Here is a 22,615-nt window from a genome sequence, read left to right as displayed (position 1 = left end):
AAGCTTCTATAAGCAGATCCCTCCACTGCTTTTTCACCAAAAACGGCTGTGGGACATTAGTTTTAAAGACTCCGGCTCTATAATAATACTACAAAGGTTGTTAGACAATGAGCTTGGTGAGGACAACCACAGTGGTCATATCATTAAATACAATAATGAACTCTTCTCAAACAATTTTTTTTTTTTTATTGTTTCAGTAGGACAACAGTTGAAGTCAAAACAAAATCTAAAATGCAAATGACGCATTATTACATGACACTGGCAATATAAACAATTATGCAATGTATTAAAATAAATAATATTCATACAAATGTTATGTAAATATTAATTCTTACCAAGGAAAATGATGTTGTGTTATGGAGTTATGTTTTTCTCCCACTGCGGCATAGCAATACAGTACTGGCATGCTCCTCAGAGGCCTGCAGGTCGTAATGATGGAGTAGTTTAACAAGAAGCATGATGTGTAGCACTGGCATGGTCGTGACACACTGCCCAAGCAATAATACACAGGCATCGATTTAAGGTCAGATAACTAGGTAATTCTGTTCACAGACAGAGTAGGTCCATCATTTTACAACACTGCCATTTTCACTCTCATTAGCCCAATTACAAATGTGCTGGCTTAAGGCGATGCTGCACATCAATTTTACATCAAAAAGGTGCCAGTGTATTGATGCCATGACAGAAGAAAGAGAAGGCAATCTTAATGTTAGATTCCCATCTTATTTCTGATATAACAATACAATTTATTTTTAGATGAGTATCACTAGCTGCCCGGCTAGCTGGCTACAACACTACCCATTTTATTTAAGTGTCCTCCCTTTGTTTGTATTTTTTTTCTGCTATCATGCAAACATTTCATCTACAGTTTGTGCCTCTTAAAGAAACAAAACAAAACAAAACAAAAAAAAAACTAAACCTAATAAGCATCAGTAACAAGTAAGAACTCGGATTTGAAATGTTCCAGTCTCTAGTGTTTGACATTACAGAGGGATTGCATCAGGTAAAAGTAAAGCGATGAAGCTTGTTGCATATTATACTGCACCGTACCTTGTTTTCAAATAACTGTGCGTGGCCCTCTATTGCACTCTTCTTCTACATCAGGTGTCTCTTTAAACTGAGGCTGGGTGCTGAGATTGAAGTAAACGTGGGAATGTAATATAATATTCAAACCAGTGAGGTTTGGTATGCCCATAAATTTGATGCAGCTCCTTATGAAAGGTGAACTTCATGGCATCAAACACGACCTTTTAAACCTTATGGTGATTCTGCAGTAGGAGTATGTTAAACACAACGCCTTAAAGACTGTAGAGCTGTTCATGGGTTAGTGAGCCTTTCAATTCTACTCTAAAGTGCTTTCGCGCATGCTTCCTCTTAACCTTTCAGCTTTGGCATCATGTGGTTGGTCTCAGCTTCCAGTGCATGTACCATAGAGGAGGAGGGGGGCAGCTGCGGGGGTGAAAATCCACAACAGCTTCCTCACGCTAATTACCAACTTCAGAGGCTCTCAAGACGCTGATGATCCCTGGTGGTTTATGAGGTTGAGCCAGATAAAGTCGTCGTCACGGTGGAACTTTAGCCCTGTGTGTGCAAACAAAAACACAAAAAAATGTGTACAGACACACAGATGTAATACAACTTGCTGCAGCTTTTAAAGAATGAAAAGTAGCATGCTTGTAATGATCTGGTAAGACTGGAAGACAAAGTTGCAAAGGAAAGCAAAGAGTTACCAGAGTTAGTAAATGTCACAGAGAGGTACGTTCTCTCTGTCAGAGTTCTGAATAATCCACTCAATAGCATCCCAGCCCTACAGATTCACAGGAAAACAGACGGTTAAAGAGCAGCCCGACAAACAGGCAAGTGAGCAGCACCCGTGTCCAGTAAAACAGGCCCTGGAACAGTCCGAGGGAGATGGCATGCAAGGAATCATCAGCACTGTGTTTATCACCACAATTACGATCACATGCAAAAGATGAATTAACTGTGCAAACAGTTTTTCTTTTCTGTTACCTTCCTGGCGTTAGCTGACATTCTCCGTGCCATCATCCCTTCCAGGTAACTGCTTAGACTGACTCCCTTCACTGTAATGATGGCCTCCTGGGTCAGGATGGTACTGAGGGGCAAGTGAGATAGAGACACAGTGAGACAAAGAGAGAGAGAGAGTGCTTGTTTACTGGGGAAACTCGAATAAACAGTTTAACATTACGGATCTGTCTTATCATTTTGTTTCTTATTTTGAGTGTGTAATACACATTCTGCCTGTTTGAGTATCGGACAATGCACTTACACCTCAGGGTTGTCTGGGTGCGGTCTGTAAAGAAGCCTCTCATCCACTGATATGAGGTTGGTGAGAGTGATCTGGAAGACAAAACACATTTCATTTCTCCCACTTTGTTGGTAGTTTATAAGATGCACTGTAGAGTAATAGCTTTAACTATGTATTACTGTGTTTCCTGTAAATTATTCTTCAATGTGAAATTCATTCATTCCTTTTCTACTGCTTATATGTTTCCAGGTGCAAATCAGGGAAACAGGAGCCAATCCCAGCTCACACTGCGTGAGAGCGGGGCCACCCTGGACAGGTCACCAGTCCATCACAGGGCCAACACACAGAGACAGACGGAGACCAACAACCACTCGCACTCACACTCAGACCTACAGACAGTTTAGAGTCAGCAGTTAACCCAAACATGATGTCTTTGGATGAGGGGAGGAACCCCACGCAGGCACGGGGAGAACCTGTAAACTCCACACAGAAAGGCCCCTGGCCGGGAACTGAACCTGCGATCTAACCACTATGCTGCCACGATGCCCTCAATGTGAAATATCAACTTCAAAGTGTGAACACTTGGTCGGTTGTCTTTGTTGTTGACATTGTAAAGAGTTTTCACATCACGTTATACTCTGGTCATGGTGAGTCTAAATACGCTCTCTCAGCGTTATGGCCTTGCTGTGTCACTAATGGTGATCACACTCACGGGTGGCTGATTGGCTCGGCACAGACTCACATTTGTCGAGCACAGCTCCATCTTTTTCTCCTCTGGGTCGACTATGGAGTGTTCCTTCACGTAGGTCTGCGTGTGGTTGGTCCCTAATATCTGCAAACACAACAACACAGTGTGTGTCACTCACCACGTGTATGTGCATGAAAGTGCTTTTATAGGACCCACTTCCAGAAGGTGTTGATGGTCTGCAACACTGACTGTGCTCACTTCAGATGAGTCAGACTGCTCCTAATCTCACTCATGAACTGTTGGGAGCCTCATCACAGAGCCTGCAGGCATCTTCATCTTCTCCATGTGTACATGCACCTGTGGATGCAACCAGTGTATTTCTATCAGTGTGTTGATGACTGACCGTTCGTACGATGCCTGGCAGACCCCACTCTGTGCTCAGGAGTCTGTGGCTGTGCAAACGTCCCTCAGCGTCCAGGCCCCGGTCCAGCACATCCACCCCGACCACATTAGGGTTCATGGGGTTGGGATATTTCCTCATGGCGGCCTTGATCACCGTCTCCCATGGGTAACTGCACACAAACCAGTACAAAACAACAACCATACAAACTGATAAAGATCTGCATTGTCTCTTGTGGTCACCAAAGACAGGGCGAAAAGCTAGCAGCCAAAACATTGAGAGGGGAGGCGGTATCATGTTTATTTCAAAGGGGATCTCTGTTCCCCGGCTCTCCTGCCAGTGATTCCAGGAGTGAGTGGAGTTTACTGGGCATCATAAAGTCGGATAACGGTGTTGAGGGTCCGGCCCACATCACATCATCTCCCCTGTGATCCGTCTAAATAATCATGACCCGCGTCACCTACCTGAAAACATGCTCCGTGCTCCAAATCTTCATTTTCCCTCTATAAAGTATCGATCTCGTCGCTGTAAAACCTCCTCCGTCGTCGAAACTCTACCTCACCGGACCATTTTCTTGTGAGGACTGACCAGAGAGCAGGGCCTGTGATGGAAGCGGACGGCCATCAGGGCAGAGTCCAGGGCGCCTTAGAATAAACTAAATCCTAAACAGCGCGTCTGCACCACGCACACACACACGCACACATTATAGACACAACATATAATATAGAGACGACAATAACACAGTGGTCGTGTGTGTTAGAGGAGAAGAGAGAAGCCGGTGCAATCACCGAGACACCGAGAGTCCAGTTAGACTGGGTGACACAGGATGGTGGAAAGGGATTTCAAAATAAAAGCCGATGTACGGAGGCAGGTTAGTCTCCCCACATTACACCAAATGAGGCCCCTGCTGTATTTTTTCCCCATATTTGTGATAAATGGGTAAATAGGCCAAGCTTTTCGGCTGGAAATTAATATATTCAACAATTTACATTCCAACTAAACAAACTCTTCGATTCACTTCCCATGTTTCTCTCATTTGCTTTAATTGTCAGCTATATGGCACTTTTATCACAAAACGTATAGTAGAATATTCATACTAAAAATATAATGACGTCTTTATCTTACGGCGACATTAATTCACTTTCCATGTCTAAATTTCCTTTTTAAATTTGTCCTATCGCTCGAAGAAAGCATCGTTGGTTTATTTTGAAGGGCGAAGCACTGCCGTTTCCGCTTTGGGCTGGCTGTGACCCGCTGACTTGACCAGGCCGACCGAACTCTGCTGCAGCCGCCTCCTCACTGTGCGCATGCGCAGAGCATCTTTCCAGCGTTCCCCATCAGGGGCACCAGCAGGAGCGGAGCTGCGTCAAGTTTCACACAGACAGCCAGAGCCAGACAGGATATACGGAAACACCGCTTTCAAATAAAAGCACCATCTGCAGCAAACTAATAAATAAAAACAAAAGAATGAGACCAAACCGCTGCAGTAGCTTAGGCACATACACAGTAATGGACGCCCAGTCAACCTTTGTTGAAAATAAACATCTTAGCCAATGTTTGTTTAATAAACACAACTGTTTACTGTTACGCTGAGGCAAGCAGGTTGCAGTGGGAGGGGGTCTGTCTCTGTGAAGTTTTTATTGTGAAAGTCTTAGCGGAAATGAGTGCTGAGTCCCTGCTGCCTTCGTGCTGGTGCTGAGGAGCTCCGAGGATCATTGAGGCGGACGGCCGGCGGAGGCGACTGTGGTCTCTAAACGGAAAGTCCATGCCACTCGGCTGCCTGCTCATTTCACTGTGAACACGGAACAAACAATCCGCCGATAGAGAAGGCGACCAGCTGATCACAGGGGGAATAACGCAGTGCGCGGCCGCGCATTGAATGCCCTACAGACGGATCCTGTAAGCACCGGCACGGTAAGAAGCATCCTCCTCCTCCACACGGAGCAGGGCGAGACGAATGCATCTGGATGATGGGCTGCCGAGCAGCATGGATGTGGACTCTGTTACGAAGAGCCATCGCACTGTTTATGTCAGATGGAGGCAGTTTTTTTCGAAATGGTATCGGTAACAGGACGGTATGCAGCCTGTGTGAAGGCCGAACTGCATGCCGCAGAATGCTAAAACATCATCCTGCAAACAGCTTATAATGTCATCGAACGAGGCCTTTCGGTGTAGCGGCGTTAAATGACGGAGCGACCTGCTCTGACTGGTGTAATATCAGGACAGGTTGTAGGTACGGAGAGAGTGTGCAGGACTATGGCAGATGCTGCAGCATCCGCTCCAGGCTGGAAAGGGGGAGGGCGGGAGGGGAGGCGAGGAGGGGGCGTCATCTTTTAAGGATCGGTACATTTCTGTGTCTGACCGAGCAGCCCGCTGACTCTCAGCCTATGCCGTGTCTATAAGAGATGCCCCAGTTCGATCTATAAGTAGGGCGTCGGGAAATCCCTCACTTTTTGAGGTGGGGGGCATCGCCAACCTTGCTGGGGGTTTCGCTGGAGCCAAAAATCTGCTGACACATGCGCTGTACCAGCTGGAGCTCCCAGCCTTTGTGCGCAATGAAACCTATAGGCCATCGCCAGGGCCTCTCGGGGGCCACTGAGTCCTGTCGGCTTAGACCTGGGGCCCGCTCCTTACACATAAGTGTGATTGCAATTCAGTTTAAACAGCAAAGCACAGTTCTGGAGACATTACTCTGACTCAGACTCAGTGGAGTCAGTTTTCACCATCAAGTGCTGCTCAAATGTTGTCTCCTTTTTAATTTCAGCTCCTCAGCCACAACCATGGAGATTGTCACGCATTTAATTAATGACACCATAGAGTTCTACAAATGGACCCTAACTATCGCAGGTAATAATCTTTCTTTCTGTTACGTCTGACAAGAATTGTAAGAGAAGTGTTTCGGAGTTATGTTGTTGTTGTTTTGACTAAATGCACATTTTTGTGCGTGTGTACATTTGCATACAGCACATCTACAGGTGTGTTATGCCTGTTCTGCGTCAGTATGGAATGAGTCAGTAAAAGGATGGTGCTTCACTGGGAATGTATAAAGGGATGAGTCAAAGTTGCACCATATAGTCGAAGAATGTCTGCCTGTCTACTGGTGGCCTTCAATTAATCCTGCTCTCCTTCGTTTGTACTTTCACTGTTACTCAGCTGGAGTCACAAAGTGAAATGTGTAAAAGTTTTAATGCCTTTTCATCTGTTTAATCAACTTAATGAAGCAAGCTGACACGAATTCACTTTACAATAAACAATAGTCTAGGGAAGCATAATTGGCACTCAGATTGAACTATCAGACATTAATCTAACTGCCCTCCAGACAGGTCACCTTGGGACAGAAGCTTCCTACTCAACACTTTTTTGACCTGCACATCCTTAAAAGAAATTGGCATTGTGCCCATGGTGTAAAGAGAACATTTAGGATAGTTATGAAACACTATAACATTTGTTCTGCAGACAAGCGAGTGGAGAAATGGCCTCTGATGGACAACCCCCTTCCCACACTGGCCATCAGCACCTCCTACCTGCTCTTCCTTTGGCTAGGCCCCAAATACATGAAGAATAGAGAGCCCATCCAGCTCCGCAAAACCCTCATTGTCTACAACTTCAGCATGGTCTTTCTCAACTTATTCATCTTTAAAGAGGTGGGTTGTCGTAAGAGAATAAGCTCACTGTTCTTCAGTCAGTAGTGTCTCAGCCATAATTATCTGTCCAGGCATATAATTATCTCAAGGCAGCAGTGTCACCCCCAGGTTTTAGGCTATTACCTCTCTTCATCTGTCTGTTCCCTCTCACTCTGTGTCTCTGCCTGTCCTTATTTATGTCACTCATTATAGATATTCTCTTCTTCTTTAGCTGTTTATGGCAGCGCGGGCTGCGAGCTACAGTTACATTTGTCAGCCGGTGGACTATTCAGATGACCCCAATGAAGTCAGGGTGAGTGGCGAGCCAGAGACATGTGCACACGCTTAATTTTCCTAAATGAATATGCACATCATCTGCTTTATTGTGCAATTTAATATTTTACAGTTTACCGTCTGTGCAGTGCTGACCGTTAGGGAGAAATCATACACCTCTCCTAACCCCATTAACATGTTTTACAGACAGATGCTGATCTCACTTCACTTCCCTTTTTTTATTGTGCCCAAATAAGCATGTCTTTGTCAGCGTGCCAGGAAGGTTTCACTTTCCAGGTTTTTAGAAATATGAGCTTACATTTATTTAGATCTTGGTCCTGGTATCAGAAAAACGACCTGGAAGATAGAGGGTGTTCAGTTTCACCTTTCTTCCTGTTGCTCCATGACGTAATTCCACACTTGACAAAGAAAGCAGGGTATTTCAGGGTCTCAGGTGACCCTGAGGTTGAGATGAAGAAGATATTATAGAAAGGGAGTACAAGTGTGGAATTCAGTTTCATCAATCGAGTTTTACATTAAACTGACTAAAAATTAACTAACAGTTTCCTCTAACTCTCTGTGCTTCCCAGATTGTTTCTATTTCACTCACTTGCCTATACCCTCAACACATGTCTAATTTCCTACCTGAGACAGGTAGCAGGAGCTTTGTGGTGGTATTTCATCTCTAAAGGCATCGAGTACTTGGACACTGTGTTTTTCATCCTGAGGAAAAAATTCAACCAGGTTACCTTCCTGCATGTCTACCACCACTGCACCATGTTCACACTCTGGTGGATCGGCATCAAATGGGTGGCAGGAGGACAGTGTGAGTAGCTTGTCTAACTGTAAACTGCCTATTCTTATCTATTAAATGCTTTATTTTTAAGTCCTGTTATCAAAATTGCTTTGTACTTAGACTGTATCTTATTTCCCAACTAATCACCTGAATATACAGTTTTCCAAAGTGCACCATAATGCTGATGTGTCAGTAATATTGTTGGTATTTGGTCATAAATATCACAATCAGACTCAGAATACTTGATTAATACCCAGAAGAAATTTAGATCCTGTGACACTAAGTGGTGCATCTCTATGGGATGGATAGAATAATAATAAGTGAATAAAAGAATTATCACAAGTATCAAACATAAGTATTGTGCAAAGTCAAAATTTGACCTGTTTGAAGACATTGGATGAAAGGTTTGGGCAATACTACGATTTTTTTATTTGTCATCCAGAGGAGGAGATTGTCTGTTCCATATTTCATGCAATCCATCAAACAGTTAAGACATTTCAATCAGAATGAGAAATAAAAAAAAAGTCATGAGGTTTCATCCCTACTGATCCTTTTTTTTAGAAAATAGGTTCAAAGCAAAGAAATTTGAGACTTGAGATTTGTGTGTTCTAGTTCTGCAATTGGCATGACAAAATAAATATCAAAAGTTTTATTTTCTTCTATTCGTAGCATTCTTTGGTGCACACATGAATGCAATGATCCACGTCTTGATGTACCTGTATTATGGTCTGGCCTCCTGTGGACCTAAGATCCAAAAGTACCTGTGGTGGAAGAAGTATTTGACTATTATCCAGATGGTAAGATGCTTCCTTTATGGCCAGTTTTCCTCAGTTACAGTAGAGCTAACTGGAGGAATGAGTCTGAAGAGCCTGGCAGTCTGTGCAAGCCCAATGGAAACAGCCATAATGTGATTTTGTTTGTCTCTTTGTGTCTCAGATTCAGTTCCATGTAACCATTGGCCACACAGCCTTGTCTCTCTATGTCAACTGTGATTTCCCTCACTGGATGCACTACTCCCTCATCTGCTACGCGATCACCTTCATCATCCTCTTTGGCAACTTTTACTACCAGACCTACCGGCGCCAGCAGCCCAGACGGGACGCCTCCTCCTCCTCTTCCAAAGCAGGCAAGGCCCTCTCTAATGGGACCCTCAACGGGCTCAGCAAGGCTGCCAATGGAGCGGTGGCGATGGGCAGCAAAGATGAAAAACCCCAGGAGAACTCTGGGAGAAGAAAGAGGAAAGGAAGAGCTAAAAGAGATTAGAGGAATAAGAGAGAGAGGTTGAGATGAGGTAGGGCCTTGCTTTTGGTTCTCAGTTGCTAGTGATAAAACATGAAAGACTTAATTAGAGGACGATGTAGATGGAGGAATTTGTTACTGTGTGATATGTTTATTTAAGCCATGATATGAGTGTTGTAGATACAGTCTGACACAGGCCTGTGTTGAGACAGGGTTGCTGTTAGTAAGAGGTGTCAGAGGTTGTGCATAAACCGACCTTTATCACAAATAATCCAAAATACAATAGTGTCTGGCAAGGGATAGAATTTAGTATTCCTTCTCTTTATTGTGGTGCCACGCACTGTAGATGTGGCTCAAAAAACAATGAGTTTCAGTGAGTGAGTTTACCAGGCCCATTTGGCATGCTGGGAACGCTGCACTAACTGCGTCTGAGCTGCTTGAAACAGAATACATACCATCATTATTACCACTGCTGTACTGAGACAGGAATACACACAAACAAGTCAATTTATATATTAGCTTATAATTTCTTCCTTGTTCACTTTACTGATATAAAAATGGATGATAATGTACAGTATCATGTTATATTTGGCCTCATCTTCTTTGGGCTGTTATTGATGTTACATGAGAGAGATTTAAGTTTACAGTACATGTCCAATGACACCTCTGCTGTTATCCACTTATTTGTGAAGTTATGTTCTTTTTTTTTTTAAATTGAGTTTATTTCTTTGGAGTAGTAGACTCTTGCTTTTGTGCTTTCATCCATTAGTGCACAGTTACAGTCTAAAGGTTCAAAATAAATCCGTATCAAGAGGAAGATGTACATAGAAAAAGAGAAAATAGATTTTTAACCCTTTGAGACCGAGATGAAGTTGTTTCATGACAGCTTAAAAATGAAATAATTGTCAGCTTTTGCTCATAGGAGGTTAAAATTTAGATTTTCTATTTCTGTATGCAACCATAACCCGTTTTATATATCCTTACTTGTACGTAATGTGATGAATTATAATGAATATTATCTGGAGAAATGATGAATCTGATGATTAATTCAATGTTTCCCACTTTTGACAGAGGAGCTGGTGGAGTTTATGTCTTTGCAGATGTTTACTTGTCTTTTTATATCCTCTCAGATGTTGTTGTTTGTCTTTCACGCTGGTGAAAATGTTGTGTGCCGAACAACGGAGTGCTGTCTGGCGATCTGGGTTCCCTTTGTGTGAGAATTCAGAACAACCAGTTTTGATCATGAGCCTATTTTCTTCCAATATTGAATCAGATATCTTTCTTGTGTTTAGGTTCAGGCTTAATTCATATCCTGAGCTGGCTTGAATGTAAATTTATCAGGGGAAAAATTTGCATTGAAAAAATAAAGGGTATGAATTCTTTACAAAAAGAGCTGGTAAACCTCTATAGTGACTGTGTATGTTATACCACTATGAAGAATAACTTTGCTCTGCCTGTAGTATATAGAGTGTAAATCAGTGTTGTGCTCTATATCAGCAAACTCAGCTGAATGTCATCCATCGACAAATGCATTTTTGATGTTATTTATTGTTTGTTCTATTTATTTCGATGTAAATACCAGTTTCCATCTAGCTGAGAGTGCTTGTCTGTGTATTTGTGTTTTTTTTTTTTTTTTGTGTTGTACATATTACATTGTGATATTTTGTACAATGCGCATTTGGGAATGTTCCTGGTTCACTAGCTCGGACGTTTATACACCCACTTTGCTTTTCTGTGTGTGTGTTTTTTTTAAGTATCATAACTTTGACCTTTCTTCGAATTAAATTAAACTGACTGCCTGTACAAACGTTGGCTTCCTCTTTTCACTTAACTCTTTACATTCATGACATTTGTATCTTAGCTATTACTGGTAACAGAAGTGCAGAGTAGATTTCAAACACTAGAGGGCAACATGGTCTGAATTTAGTCAATTAGTATTGCAGTTATTGCATAGTTAGAATAATACAGTGTGCTCATTACATTTCAAACCTTTTGAAGCACTGTAGCAATGGAAAAGACTTCAGCTCAACCTAAAGGATATAATCAAAGTTAAAAGAAACAATATAAAGCGATAATGGACAATGCAAAGTTTCCGGTAATTAGTTTGGTATTGGTATTTGGTATATAGCTTTCATGAAATATCTCTTCATTTTAGTGTCTGTAAAATAGTTTGAAGCCCAGTGGTACTCAAATGAAATGCCTCACAGTATTTAATGGAATAATGAATAACTATCTGGGCTTTTTCCTGCTCCTTTATACTTATAAAATGCGATCTTTGGAGTATTGCCATGCATTAAACAACTCAGTGGTAATAATCAATAATTAAAATAACGTCAGTTTTGTCCAACTACATCATTAAAACATCATGTAACATAGTATAACGCAATAAATATATTCTAACACTGAAAATGAACTTGTTACATAATTTGCACCTAAATATTAATACTTGACGTGCATTTAACTAAACATTGCCTCATTGCGTTTTCTTAATTTAGATTTTTGTATTTACATAGAAAATAAATCATCAGGAGCAGCCCATAAGAGAGGTGGTGGGGGTCCAGCACAGGGTGGGGTCATGCCAGTCTTGTTTTGACTCATCTGTTGCCTGTCTGATATAGAATAAATAAATTCAGTGAGATAAAATGGAAATTTTGACAACCTGTTTTGTCAGCAAGACAAAAGCTCTCGAAATGTAATTTATACTACTACTCATCCTTCTTGATTATTCTTCCCATTTTCAGGAGTTCAAACAAAGGTTTCTATGGTAACTGTACACAGCCACTGTCTACCCCCGTACCCGTCATCCTAACAAACCCCTCCCACCCCCACCCCTCTCATTCAACCCCCTCCCCCTGCTCTTCTGTAGTCTGGGATCAGATGGGATCCATGTGGCAAACACCAGAAGCACAATAAACTATTAAACAGGGTTTTAGTGCTTATTTGCGAGTGTGTGTGTGTGTGTGTGTGTGTGTGTGTGTGTGTGTGCATGAGTGTAGAAGTGGGTGGATTTGTGCCTGGGGATTTCAATTGTGTGTGGATTTGCTTGTGTAGTAGGTGGAGCGATTGAGAAACACAACATTTGTGTGTTCAATCCCCCAGCAGAGTTTATGAGGGAGAGGCGTTCACTAGCTGAGGGGTATTTCAAGGATGATGTCTGTGTTATTCCTCAACCCTGGGCAATCATTTCACAACTCAGCAACAGAAAACCCATCAGCAACTTCTCCTTTGGCAGGTGCTCCCATATCCTGTCTCACCCCTGTCCTCCATGGCGGACAGACAAACAAATGATTTAGTGCTGTTGATGAACCACGATCAGACATCTGCTGCTGGAGCCAGTTGGTAATCTGTATAAATGTCAAAACCACATCAGCCAAATCTTTTGATTATTCATTATCGCTAGAATGCCTTTCATGGCTTTTCAAACAAATCATCACACACATTTTAAAATGGACAAAATGACAGAATTCTGCTTACATATACATGTAGATGTTTGTGTAAGACATACAGTACACTGCTTACAGGACTCTGATGATTACCTTAGTGTTCATTCTATATGCCTGTTTCTGTTTCTGGGCAGAACTGCCTCCTTCAGTGAAATGCCCTGATGAACTAACAACAAATTAGAAATTTTCCTGCCTCTCAGAGATTCACTTGAACATGAGTACACCAACTGAGGCCAGAGATATTTGTGCTTTTATGCTTCATAGAAGAAACTTCGCAGTCGGTCGCCGGTTGTCAGGATATACATTTAAAGCATTCTGTGTTTGCATTTCATCCCTGACATGTGATTACTTGTGGAACAGTTATTTATAATGAAGATACTTCTTCTTATGCATGCATTTGTTTACTAATTAAGGCAAAATCCATTGTACAGTTTAGTGTGGAGGCTCTAAACATTTCCTCTTCTCCCCATAACAGTCTAAGAATTCATTACAATTGTGTTAAAATATCGAACTTCATGTAAAAGAACATTAATTGAGGCAAATTGCCACATAAGGCATTTTAAACAACACTATAGATTGTCATTTAAAAACACTAACCCTATATGGAAACTAAAACATGATGCAGCAGATTGTTCATGATGATGTACAACACAGACAAATAGACCACCTGGGATCCCTGTGTATGCATAATGTGACTGTGATGATCCGGGGAGAAGGTGTTAGTGAATAATAAAGAGAGAGGAGGAGAGAGTGACTCTGGTGTGTGAAATGAATGAGGGTGTTATTTTTAGACAAGTCTTCATCCGGGCCTCTCTCCTACTCTCTCTCTTTCACTCCCCCATCGCCTGTCCTCATAGCGACTCTTGTGCTGTTGTGTGGGATGAAGAAATGGGAGGTGAGGAGCAGATTTACTACCCAAGAATGTGGACATTAAATAAAATAAAATTAAAAAAAAAAACAACAACACAATATTGGCAGGAGTTATTGCTGCAGAATAGTGCCCTTCATCCACACAAATCTTTATTGATGTCCCTCATTTTGAGTTGGTTTGTGTAAAAGCATTTGCCAAATCAGTAAATGTCACTGTATATTAGTGGTGCTCCTGATAGGATGAAACACAGTGAGCCGCCAACTGGTGTCAGTGCTACTGCAGAAATAGTGGATATTATCACATACAGAAGACAGATCAGTACAGAATGGCATTTACTGTTCTTATTCAAAAGGATTCACAGTAGAAAAATGGTTAACTGATCATTAAATAACAACAAAATATGCAAGTATTGTATGTTTTAGTATGTAACATTTTCAGATTTCAGATCAAGCAATCTTTTTTTTTTTTTTACTTCATAAAAAGCAGAATCACTGATATTGTTGGGGACATGGGAGCCTCCATGAAGCAGACATCTGTCATTGAAATACAAACAAACGATTGAATAGTCTTGGGGCAGAAAGGGGGAACAAGGTGGTGGGGGACTGATGAATGTGTGTATGTGTGTGTCACAGTGAAAGGCAGAGCCAGACCCCAAACATCTGTTATCCTATTCAGAGAAAATGAATCATCATCATTATTGCTAAAGGCGGCCTCTTCGGCATTGGCGCAACTTTGTCTGGCATTTAAAGTGTAGTTACAATAGCCTTATTTCTGAATGGATGAAGATAAAGTGTTGTAAGAGTGTGCTCTGACAGAAACAAATGCGTTGCACAGAGGCAGGAGCCTAAGAGCTGTGGTTACTGAGGTTAAACTCTCAGAGCAGAGCAAATCCCCAGCACTTCCTGAAGACACACTTATTATTTTACTCACATGATGATGGTGCATACGTCAGTCCACCTTTTCCTTCGGAACCATCTTAGATGAGTGGGTAAGTGCAGTGGTGCTGGAGAAGAGCCAAGAATCTTCGACTCCAAATGACTGGTCAGATGGCTCTGGGGCTGTGCTACGAGGAAGAGCTAGGGAGAATAAATGATCCTCGGCAACTAGTTCCAATGGAAACACATGTACAAAAACCTGTCTGTGAATTTTTTACATTCCATTTCCTGACAACACAGGTTCAAATTCTGGTAATAGTTAGTAATTAGTTGGCAGGCAGAACTCTGGATGAAATGTACCAATTCCCATTCTTCCCTATCCAACGCATTTGTGAAAGAATTTTGTGCTCTGGCTTCACTTTGGGAAATAAGGATGGGGAGTGGGAGAAAGGTGGGAATGAGAAACAGACGAGAAAAAATAAGCAGAAAATGGACACATGGCTAAGAATTAGTCTGTTGTAAACGTTAAATGGCAATAAAAGATAGTGGCAGTGCTGCATAAAGCCGGCAACCCCCTTTCTGATATGTAGTGAAAAGCTCCTGCTCTTTCTCACCAACGACAGCTGTTGAGCAACGTGTATTAGACATGGCCTCAGTCGTATTGTCTTCCTGGCATGGGACAGTGGAAAGGACTGTTCTGGATCGGTCACAGTCTCTACTGGTAGACTCCAGTCTAAATACTCAAGGTCAATTGAAATGACTGAATAGGAGGTGAGTTTGAAGGAGCAATGGCTACATCACTGGGAGGGAGAGCATCCTGTCTTCTTCCAATGAGAGCGGCCTGCTGTGCGCAGCCCCGGCCCTCCCTGGCGATGATGTAATGTCATGAATATTGAAACAGGTTGCTTGGTGGTCGGGAGGCGCTAGAGTCAGCATCCCTTCTCCCTCCCCATCACCACCCTTCTGCACCGACAAAAACAGCCAGCAAAGGTAAGATTTTTTTCTTTGGTAGTTTTACATGATATAGTCCATTTTCTTCGAGCGCGCTGGGCTGTTTTAAACGCATGTGAACACAACAAGTGTAACCTGGATGAAGGGCGAATAACAGACTGTAGTCCATATTATGTTCTCCACTCTCAGGCCTTCAAGATGGGCTGAATTACTATTGCTGCTCCTAGTTGTTTATCTGTCGGGAGAAAACACTCCGGAGAGTTAAAGTCCACGCTGAGCTGGGCCTTTCCCTCCCTTTATTCTCAATTATATTTTTATTTGCTCATTGAATCAGCTGATAAAGACAGCGGGCTGCCGATTCTTATCTGTTCAACCTACAGAGACAAAGGAGAAAAATAATCAAACTATGCTACCTTTGCAATAGGTCACAGAAATTGTGCCTTTTGCTTCCGACACTTTTAAAGAAGCAGCCTGTCCCTCACAATGAGCCATCGGGCTTGTTTGTTGGTAATGGGGAGTTAGCTGATGGCTGACAGGAAACGGCTCTCTCATAATGGCTCATCCACGATGAAGAAGCTGGATCATCTTTTGTCTCTGCTGGGTAGGTCTAGGATCAGATCAGAGGACGCTCAGAACCTGCTCGCTGTCAAGAGGGCTGCTGTTTCAGTTTTAACAGCCAGTCCAATTGCCTCCTCTTTGCTCTTCCACCTTTCTCTGGTCCACTGCCCTCTGGGCAGCGCACATGACACTAATGCGAATTGTCTAATTGCCCGAGCCGCAGCTGATCTCACAGACATCCCATCCGACAGGGGCTCAATGGCCGACTGCATAATCTCTGGTGGTCACGTAGCACAACCTGTCTCTGGGCGCTTACCAGACACATCAGTCTAATTAGGGCGTCCTGGTCTACATGTTTCATAAATGACAGCTTCATTCCCATTCTAGGGAGTAAGGTGTAGTCACCAAGATGTAGTCCAAGTAACCTGGACATTTTGGTTGACCTATAGAGGATAATATTTCATTATTGAGTCTATCCATCCTGTTGCAACAGGGCGATTGTTCTCCAGCTACAGGGATCCCGGAGAAGGGTATGGATGTTGCTGAGGATGAGCTGAGCCTCTGACACCATGATGAACCCATCCTCTGCCGACTCGGCGCGGCAGCCAGACAATAGCAGCCGTAAGCAGCAGCGCTCGTCGTCTCCGGCTGGGCTCAAAGACAGCGGATCAAAAGCTGCACAGAAGGGAAGCAACTCGTCAAAGCTCATCACGTCAAAGCAGGGAGGGGGAGGTGGAGGAGGAGGGGGAGGGAGAAGCAGCCGAGGTCACTCTCCCGTCTCCGCGGGCAGGGAGCGGCAGGCCGGAGGCGTTCCTGCCGCCAGAGGCGCGGCTGCTGTCCAGCCAGCTGGTGCTGAAAACTCGCCGCAAAGCAGGCCCTCGGCGGCAGACAGAGGCGGCACCCAGACACCGGAGGAATCCCCCCGCCTGGCCGCCGATGCCCCCTCGCCCTCAAGATCAGATCCGAACCGTGTCGTCTCCGACCAGCCCTGCGCATCCAAATCCCCCAAACTGAGGAGCAAGAATCCGAGAGGAGGGGAGGCCGCTGCGGCGACTAGCAGCAACAAGAAGAGCTCCAAAGGCACTGTAGGCTGCGGGCCAGGGTTTTGGAAGGAGGGATGCTTGCAATCCGAGCTCATACAGTTTCACTTGAATAAGAGCTTGGGGAAGAAAGGGACAAAGATGCAGGCGAAATCAACATCTCCGCCTGCCTCGGAGCCGGAGCTGTCCCCTGAGCCCGACAGCCCACAGCCAGCTCCACAGCCGGACCAGAGGATGCAGGAGGAGATAGAGAAGCTGGAGGATGAAAACGAAGATCTGAAGGTATACTGGTTACATATTACTACAATTATCTTGTAGACTATGTCGATTATGCCGTGCGCTGTGTAGTTGCACCTGTTGTATTTGCATAAAGGCTGCACAATGACTGCTGCCCATAGCTTCAGACTGCGTATTAATGAAGGTGCTTTTTTAGGGCTCTGACTAAACACATATTGTGGGTTCAGGCTGGGTGTAACTATTCTGAAGAGGATTTAAATTTTTACCCTGGCTTTTGTCAGAATGAAATCGAGGAAATGCGGGCAGAGATGGATGAGATGCGGGACACCTTTTATGAGGAGGACGCCTGCCAACTGCAGGACATGCGCAGAGAGCTTGAAAGAGCCAACAAGAACTGTAGGATCCTCCAGTACAGACTTAAGAAGGCTGAGAGGAAGAGACTCCGGTTCACGGAAAGTGGCCAGGTAGATGGAGAGCTGCTCAGAAGTCTGGAGCAAGACCTGAAAGTAAGCCTATGTAGGAGTGAACATTATTCTATTGTATCCTCTATTCACAATTAATAACAACCACTCTCTTTTTAATCCCTCTCCCAGGTGGCGAAGGATGTATCTGTGCGGCTGCACCATGAGCTGGAGAATGTGGAGGAGAAGAGGACAAAGACAGAGGAGGAGAATGAGAAGCTGAGGCAGCAGCTGATAGAGGTGGAGGTCACCAAGCAAGCTCTGCAGAATGAGCTGGAGAAAGCCAAAGAGGTGAGTGCTAATCTTTCTGCGCCTGTGTGGTAGTAGGGTGCAGATTGCTGTGTGACCCTTGAAAAGGTTATATTGAAGCTATTATTAAATGTCATTTGAGTGTACCATCATTAGGTTTTGATATTCAAAACATATACAATATAGAAAGTGCAGTAGATTATTCTCTGCGAACAATTAGAGTGGAAAATGATCCATACACTACTCAGTATGGAATGTTTTATTGGAGTAAAGACAAAAAGACAACATCCCCAGAGTCATGAATAGCTCTGGCTAATCAGTGTCCAAAACAATAGCAGGAACCTGGTAACTCGTAGTAGATTTATTAATTAAATTATTAATTATAATTTAAGATACTCAGCCTTATACACAAAGAAGAATGTACTGTAACAGGTTTTGTTTGAATTTTTTACTTGAAAGCTGTAAAACCACACGTGCATTAAGAGTGTTATAATCTGACTGTGAGCATTTTACCAGAAAGGTTCTTGAGGGTGACTTCAAGTGGTCCTGTTTTTCCATTACTGACTCTTCAGTGCGCCATAAATCTGGATGATATCACTGGCCTTGGTAAGAAAACACCGAGCTGCTGCTGTTGATGTAACCTCTGTTTCCCCGCAGCTCTCCCTAAAAAGAAAAGGAAGTAAGGATGGACAGAAAGCAGAGCGAAAGATTCCACAGACCTCCATTGAGGTGAGTCAGCATTTATGTTTTTAGTCTATTGAACTATAAGCTACAAAGAGAGACACTTTATAAATAATACAACATAAAGTTGTTTTCAATACATTTTCCACATAAAAACTGCATGTAAGATTCAAAATAAGGGATCAAATAGTCATATCTTGTATAGATTGCAAGTTACATAAAAGAAAAACATGGCCTTCAGCCCCCTGCAAGATGTGATGAAGTATGTATCACAGCCTGGCTAACGATTGGACCAAGGAGGAAAGATTATAAGAAGCTTTTTTTCTTTCAATTTTTATCTCTACAATAAATGAAAAAGAAATGACTCTATAGACAAAACCACAGCCAAGAGAGACAGAGGGACACAGACCAGTTCACACATCAAAACCAGACAAGGTGAGCTGCACTGACTAGACTCCACCCATCAAGCTCCAACGGCAAAAGGCCTGCTTAGAAAATGTGGCTGCATAGGAAACATTTCTTAGCAGTGTCAAGTTTTAAAATGATCACCAATTCAAAATGACTTCAGAAAATGTACAAACCTGCGCTGCTAACATATGCCACGTTGATCTCGTGGAAATAAGTTCACCGCTTCGACTGTAAATAATCTGCATGTAAACAACTATATGCCCATTTCACAGGAAGAAAATGAGGATCTGAAATGTCAACTAGCCTTCATCAAAGAAGAAGCCACCTTGATGAGGAAAAAGATGGCAAAGATTGACAAGGAAAAGGACAGGCTGGAGCAGGAGCTGCAGAAGTACCGCTCCTTCTATGGGGATGTGGACAGCCCTCTGCCTAAAGGTGAAGCTGGAGGGCCTCCAACCACTCGTGAGTCAGAGCTGAAGCTCCGCTTACGCCTGGTGGAGGAAGAGGCGAATATCCTTGGGAGGAAGATTGTGGAGCTGGAGGTGGAAAACAGGGGGCTGAAGGCTGAACTGGATGACATGAGAGAGGACAGGTATTCTGAATCCAGTCATAATTTTTTGTTAGTCACGTTGTCATCATTGTTATGGAGAAAAAAAGCACAAGAGAGACTAATAGCAATGATTTCTGACAAGGAAGCAAAAACAGGAGACGATAAGCTAAGTTTAACTTTCATAAATGGTTCTCTTCTCAAAAAGCATGGCAGCAGCAGGCGTGGACAGCTCTGGTAGTGGAGGTCAACAGTGCAGGGAGCAGGGCGAGGCCCTGTCAGAGCTGAGACAGCAGCTTCAGCTGGTGGAAGATGAAGCTGAACTTCTGCGCAGGAATTTAGCAGACGTGGAAGAAGAGAACAAAAAGGTAGAGAGATTTCCTCTGTAGGTCAACTGCTTTGGTATCCCACCATCTGAATAACAAGATGACGGTACACACACTGACAGCTTGATTAAAGGTATAGGATAGGATATAGGAATAGTCTACCTATGGTTCTGGGACTGTATCTAGATATTTTATTGTTTGAAAAAGACTGTTAATAATATATGAGATACTTTCTCTGATATTACCAGGCAACACAATACCGCTTTAATTTCAATGATATAAGATGTCATTGTTTTTCTTTTCTGTGTCTATTATTAGCATTATCTATAACTTTGAAGCTTTTTATGAAAACTATCTTGTGTGCTATTCATACACATGGCACTAAATACAGAGAGGAATAACATTCTGTTTCATTCTTAGGTGACAAGTGAGCTCAATAAACTGAAATACAAGGCGGGATCCCATGAAGCCGGATCAAGACATGGAGGAGGTTTGTTGGTTTACAGTTTTCTCTGAGCCAAAACAACTGCTCTGTAGGACAATGATTATCTTCTTCTGCTTTATCTCAGCATATCAGACAGAAAGCTAAAGCCTCCAGGAGCTGCACATTAGAGTCTCATTTACAGTAGTGCTCCACTTTTCATTGCTACTTTGTTTCAACCCCAGGAGCAGCTGACGCCGCTAAAGTGGAGGCCCTCCAGGAGGAGCTGAAAGCTGCACGTCTGCAGATCAATGAACTGAGTGGTAAAGTCATGCAGCTCCAGTATGAGAACCGTGTGCTGCTCTCCAACATGCAGCGCTACGACCTGGCCTCCCACCTGGGCATCCGTGGAAGCCCACGAGACAGTGATGCAGAGAGTGATGGGGGACGGGACGACGACACCCCTTCAGCCTCAGCTTCATCCCCTCGCCTCCTGCCGCCACACCGCAAGCGTGAGGGCCCTATTGGAGGGGAAAGTGACCCGGATGAGGTGAGGAACATTCGGTGCCTCACCCCGACACGCTCGCTATACTCACCAGTGGACAGCCGTTTTTTATCCAGAAGCCTGAAGGACCGGCAGCAGATGATAGACATCCGCATAGAGGCGGAGAGGCTGGGCCGGACCATCGACAGGCTCATCACTGACACCAGCACTATCATCGCTGAGGCTAGAGTGTATGTCACTAATGGAGAGCTGTTTGCCAGGCTGGATGAGGATGAAGAAGGTGGCAGGTAATGAAGACAACAACACCTCATCCTTTGTTGCAATTAGAGTGTGGCAACTGATCAGTGGCAGTACAATGAGTTGTATCCAGTCACAGATTGAGACCAAATGTTCCACTTTCCTACTCTGCAGGATCAGAGAGCATGAGCTTCTATACCGCATCAATGCCCAGATGAAAGCCTTCAGGAAGGAGTTGCAGAGCTTCATAGACCGTTTGGATGTCCCCAAGCAGGATGATAAACAGGCAGAGGAGCCACTGTCTGTAAGCTTGTGCAAAACAACATCAGTGTATTCTGCATGACTTTAGTGAGTGTAATTTTTGTGTTGTCTAATCTGCCCGTCACTTCTTCTTCCCCCTTCTCATTATGTCATCCGTCAAGATGTTTCAGCCCATTATTTTGCTGATCCTCATTCTTGTTCTGTTCTCCTCACTCTCTTATGCCACCATTTTTAAATTGGTATTCCTTTTCACCCTGTTCTTTGTTCTCTAAAGCACACACTATTCTTTTGTTGTTTGTTATGTAAGTTTTTGTTATATTTTCCTTTTCGTTCTTTCTTTTTTTTAAAGAACATATTTGTTACTTTAAATAATGTTATGTTGAACACGTCACATTTCACAAGGTCACTCAAGGTACAGGACATTATCATTTTCCACCTATGACGCAAGCCAAACATGTACTCAGATGCTTTCACCATTTACTGGAGAGCGGCGTTCTTGGAGCGACAGTGGAGTGATAGGTGAGTAAACTGTTTGAATGTGAGTACTAAGCTGTTTGCACACAATGTAGGTTAGTTTACAAATTTTTTTTATTACATTTTTCATTCTTACACGCAAAAATAGATTGGTGACATCATGCGTTTCCTTGCTTATTTCTGTCCAGTTTAAATCTGAGCAGATGCCCAATAAGCCACAATAAGGGAAAACACCATTGTGGCTGGGGAAACAGTGCTGTTATTGCGACTGCAAGTGCTAAGAACCTAGTATTCCCTAACAGGTAAAAATCTCCTTTTAACCTAAAACCCATGAACCACGTTCTTGTTTGTTTTATCCAGAGATGCTTAGAAGGGTCAGCAAAGCTTGAAGATTATGAGATTTCTTTTTTTTAAATAATACAACGATTAGTCCGAATTTTGGATGACTTTCACATATCAGCAACTACTAGGACTCTGAGTGCAGTGTAAACATGGAAGTTAGGGTGGTGACTATTAGAGCACACTAAATCATAACGCAGATCGCAACTGACACAGACATTACAGCCCATGATTCGCGCAGAATCTTTTATCCATGATGAAATACTCCTTTTGGGTTTGTTACATGACATTCAATGCCTTGAAAAAAACCTTGGGTGGGTCTCAGAAATCGAGTCACACTTGTGCTGATGTTGGATCAGTTTAACCCGACAGACCTGACCACCGGGATGGAGGCGGAACCGGCCCGCTCCCTTCATCCCACCGGCGCTTTACGTCACAAATTACGG

At 43.2% G+C, this 22,615-nt stretch overlaps 3 protein-coding genes across 4 annotated transcripts; 2 read left to right on the top strand and 1 right to left on the bottom strand.

The window, feature by feature from the left end:
• Window positions 1–997: 997 nt before the first annotated feature.
• On the bottom strand, window positions 998–6,938 carry prelid3a (PRELI domain containing 3A). Of its 2 annotated transcripts, none has more exons than XM_029503657.1 (7): window positions 6,879–6,938; window positions 3,819–3,955; window positions 3,358–3,526; window positions 3,009–3,098; window positions 2,288–2,358; window positions 2,011–2,113; window positions 998–1,581 (listed from the first exon to the last, which is right to left on the bottom strand). In XM_029503657.1, exons 2-7 carry the CDS (start codon window positions 3,848–3,850, stop codon window positions 1,576–1,578), a joined length of 471 nt encoding a protein of 156 aa, XP_029359517.1. In that variant the 5' UTR covers window positions 3,851–3,955; window positions 6,879–6,938; the 3' UTR covers window positions 998–1,575. The 2 variants fall into 2 exon arrangements, with proteins under 2 accessions (XP_029359517.1, XP_029359516.1); XM_029503656.1 differs by lacking the exon at window positions 998–1,581 and adding an exon at window positions 1,736–1,807.
• On the top strand, window positions 5,137–9,402 carry elovl4a (ELOVL fatty acid elongase 4a). The gene is made up of 7 exons (XM_029503655.1): window positions 5,137–5,268; window positions 6,119–6,201; window positions 6,811–6,998; window positions 7,210–7,290; window positions 7,905–8,076; window positions 8,716–8,843; window positions 8,983–9,402. Exons 2-7 carry the CDS (start codon window positions 6,135–6,137, stop codon window positions 9,307–9,309), a joined length of 963 nt encoding a protein of 320 aa, XP_029359515.1. The 5' UTR covers window positions 5,137–5,268; window positions 6,119–6,134; the 3' UTR covers window positions 9,310–9,402.
• A 7,150-nt stretch (window positions 9,403–16,552) lies between these two features.
• mtcl3 (MTCL family member 3) lies at window positions 16,553–21,628 on the top strand. The gene is made up of 10 exons (XM_029503749.1): window positions 16,553–17,305; window positions 17,542–17,766; window positions 17,854–18,012; window positions 18,628–18,699; window positions 19,332–19,651; window positions 19,815–19,974; window positions 20,353–20,422; window positions 20,599–21,145; window positions 21,270–21,399; window positions 21,518–21,628. The coding sequence occupies exons 1-10, from the start codon at window positions 16,553–16,555 to the stop codon at window positions 21,626–21,628; spliced, it is 2,547 nt and encodes an 848-aa protein (XP_029359609.1).
• Window positions 21,629–22,615: the final 987 nt, after the last annotated feature.

Source organism: Echeneis naucrates, chromosome 6, assembly GCF_900963305.1.
Source record: "Echeneis naucrates chromosome 6, fEcheNa1.1, whole genome shotgun sequence".
Classification (NCBI taxonomy): Eukaryota; Metazoa; Chordata; class Actinopteri; order Carangiformes; family Echeneidae; genus Echeneis; species Echeneis naucrates.
Note: the sequence above shows the minus strand (reverse complement) of the source record. Positions and strands in the feature narration are given on the sequence as shown.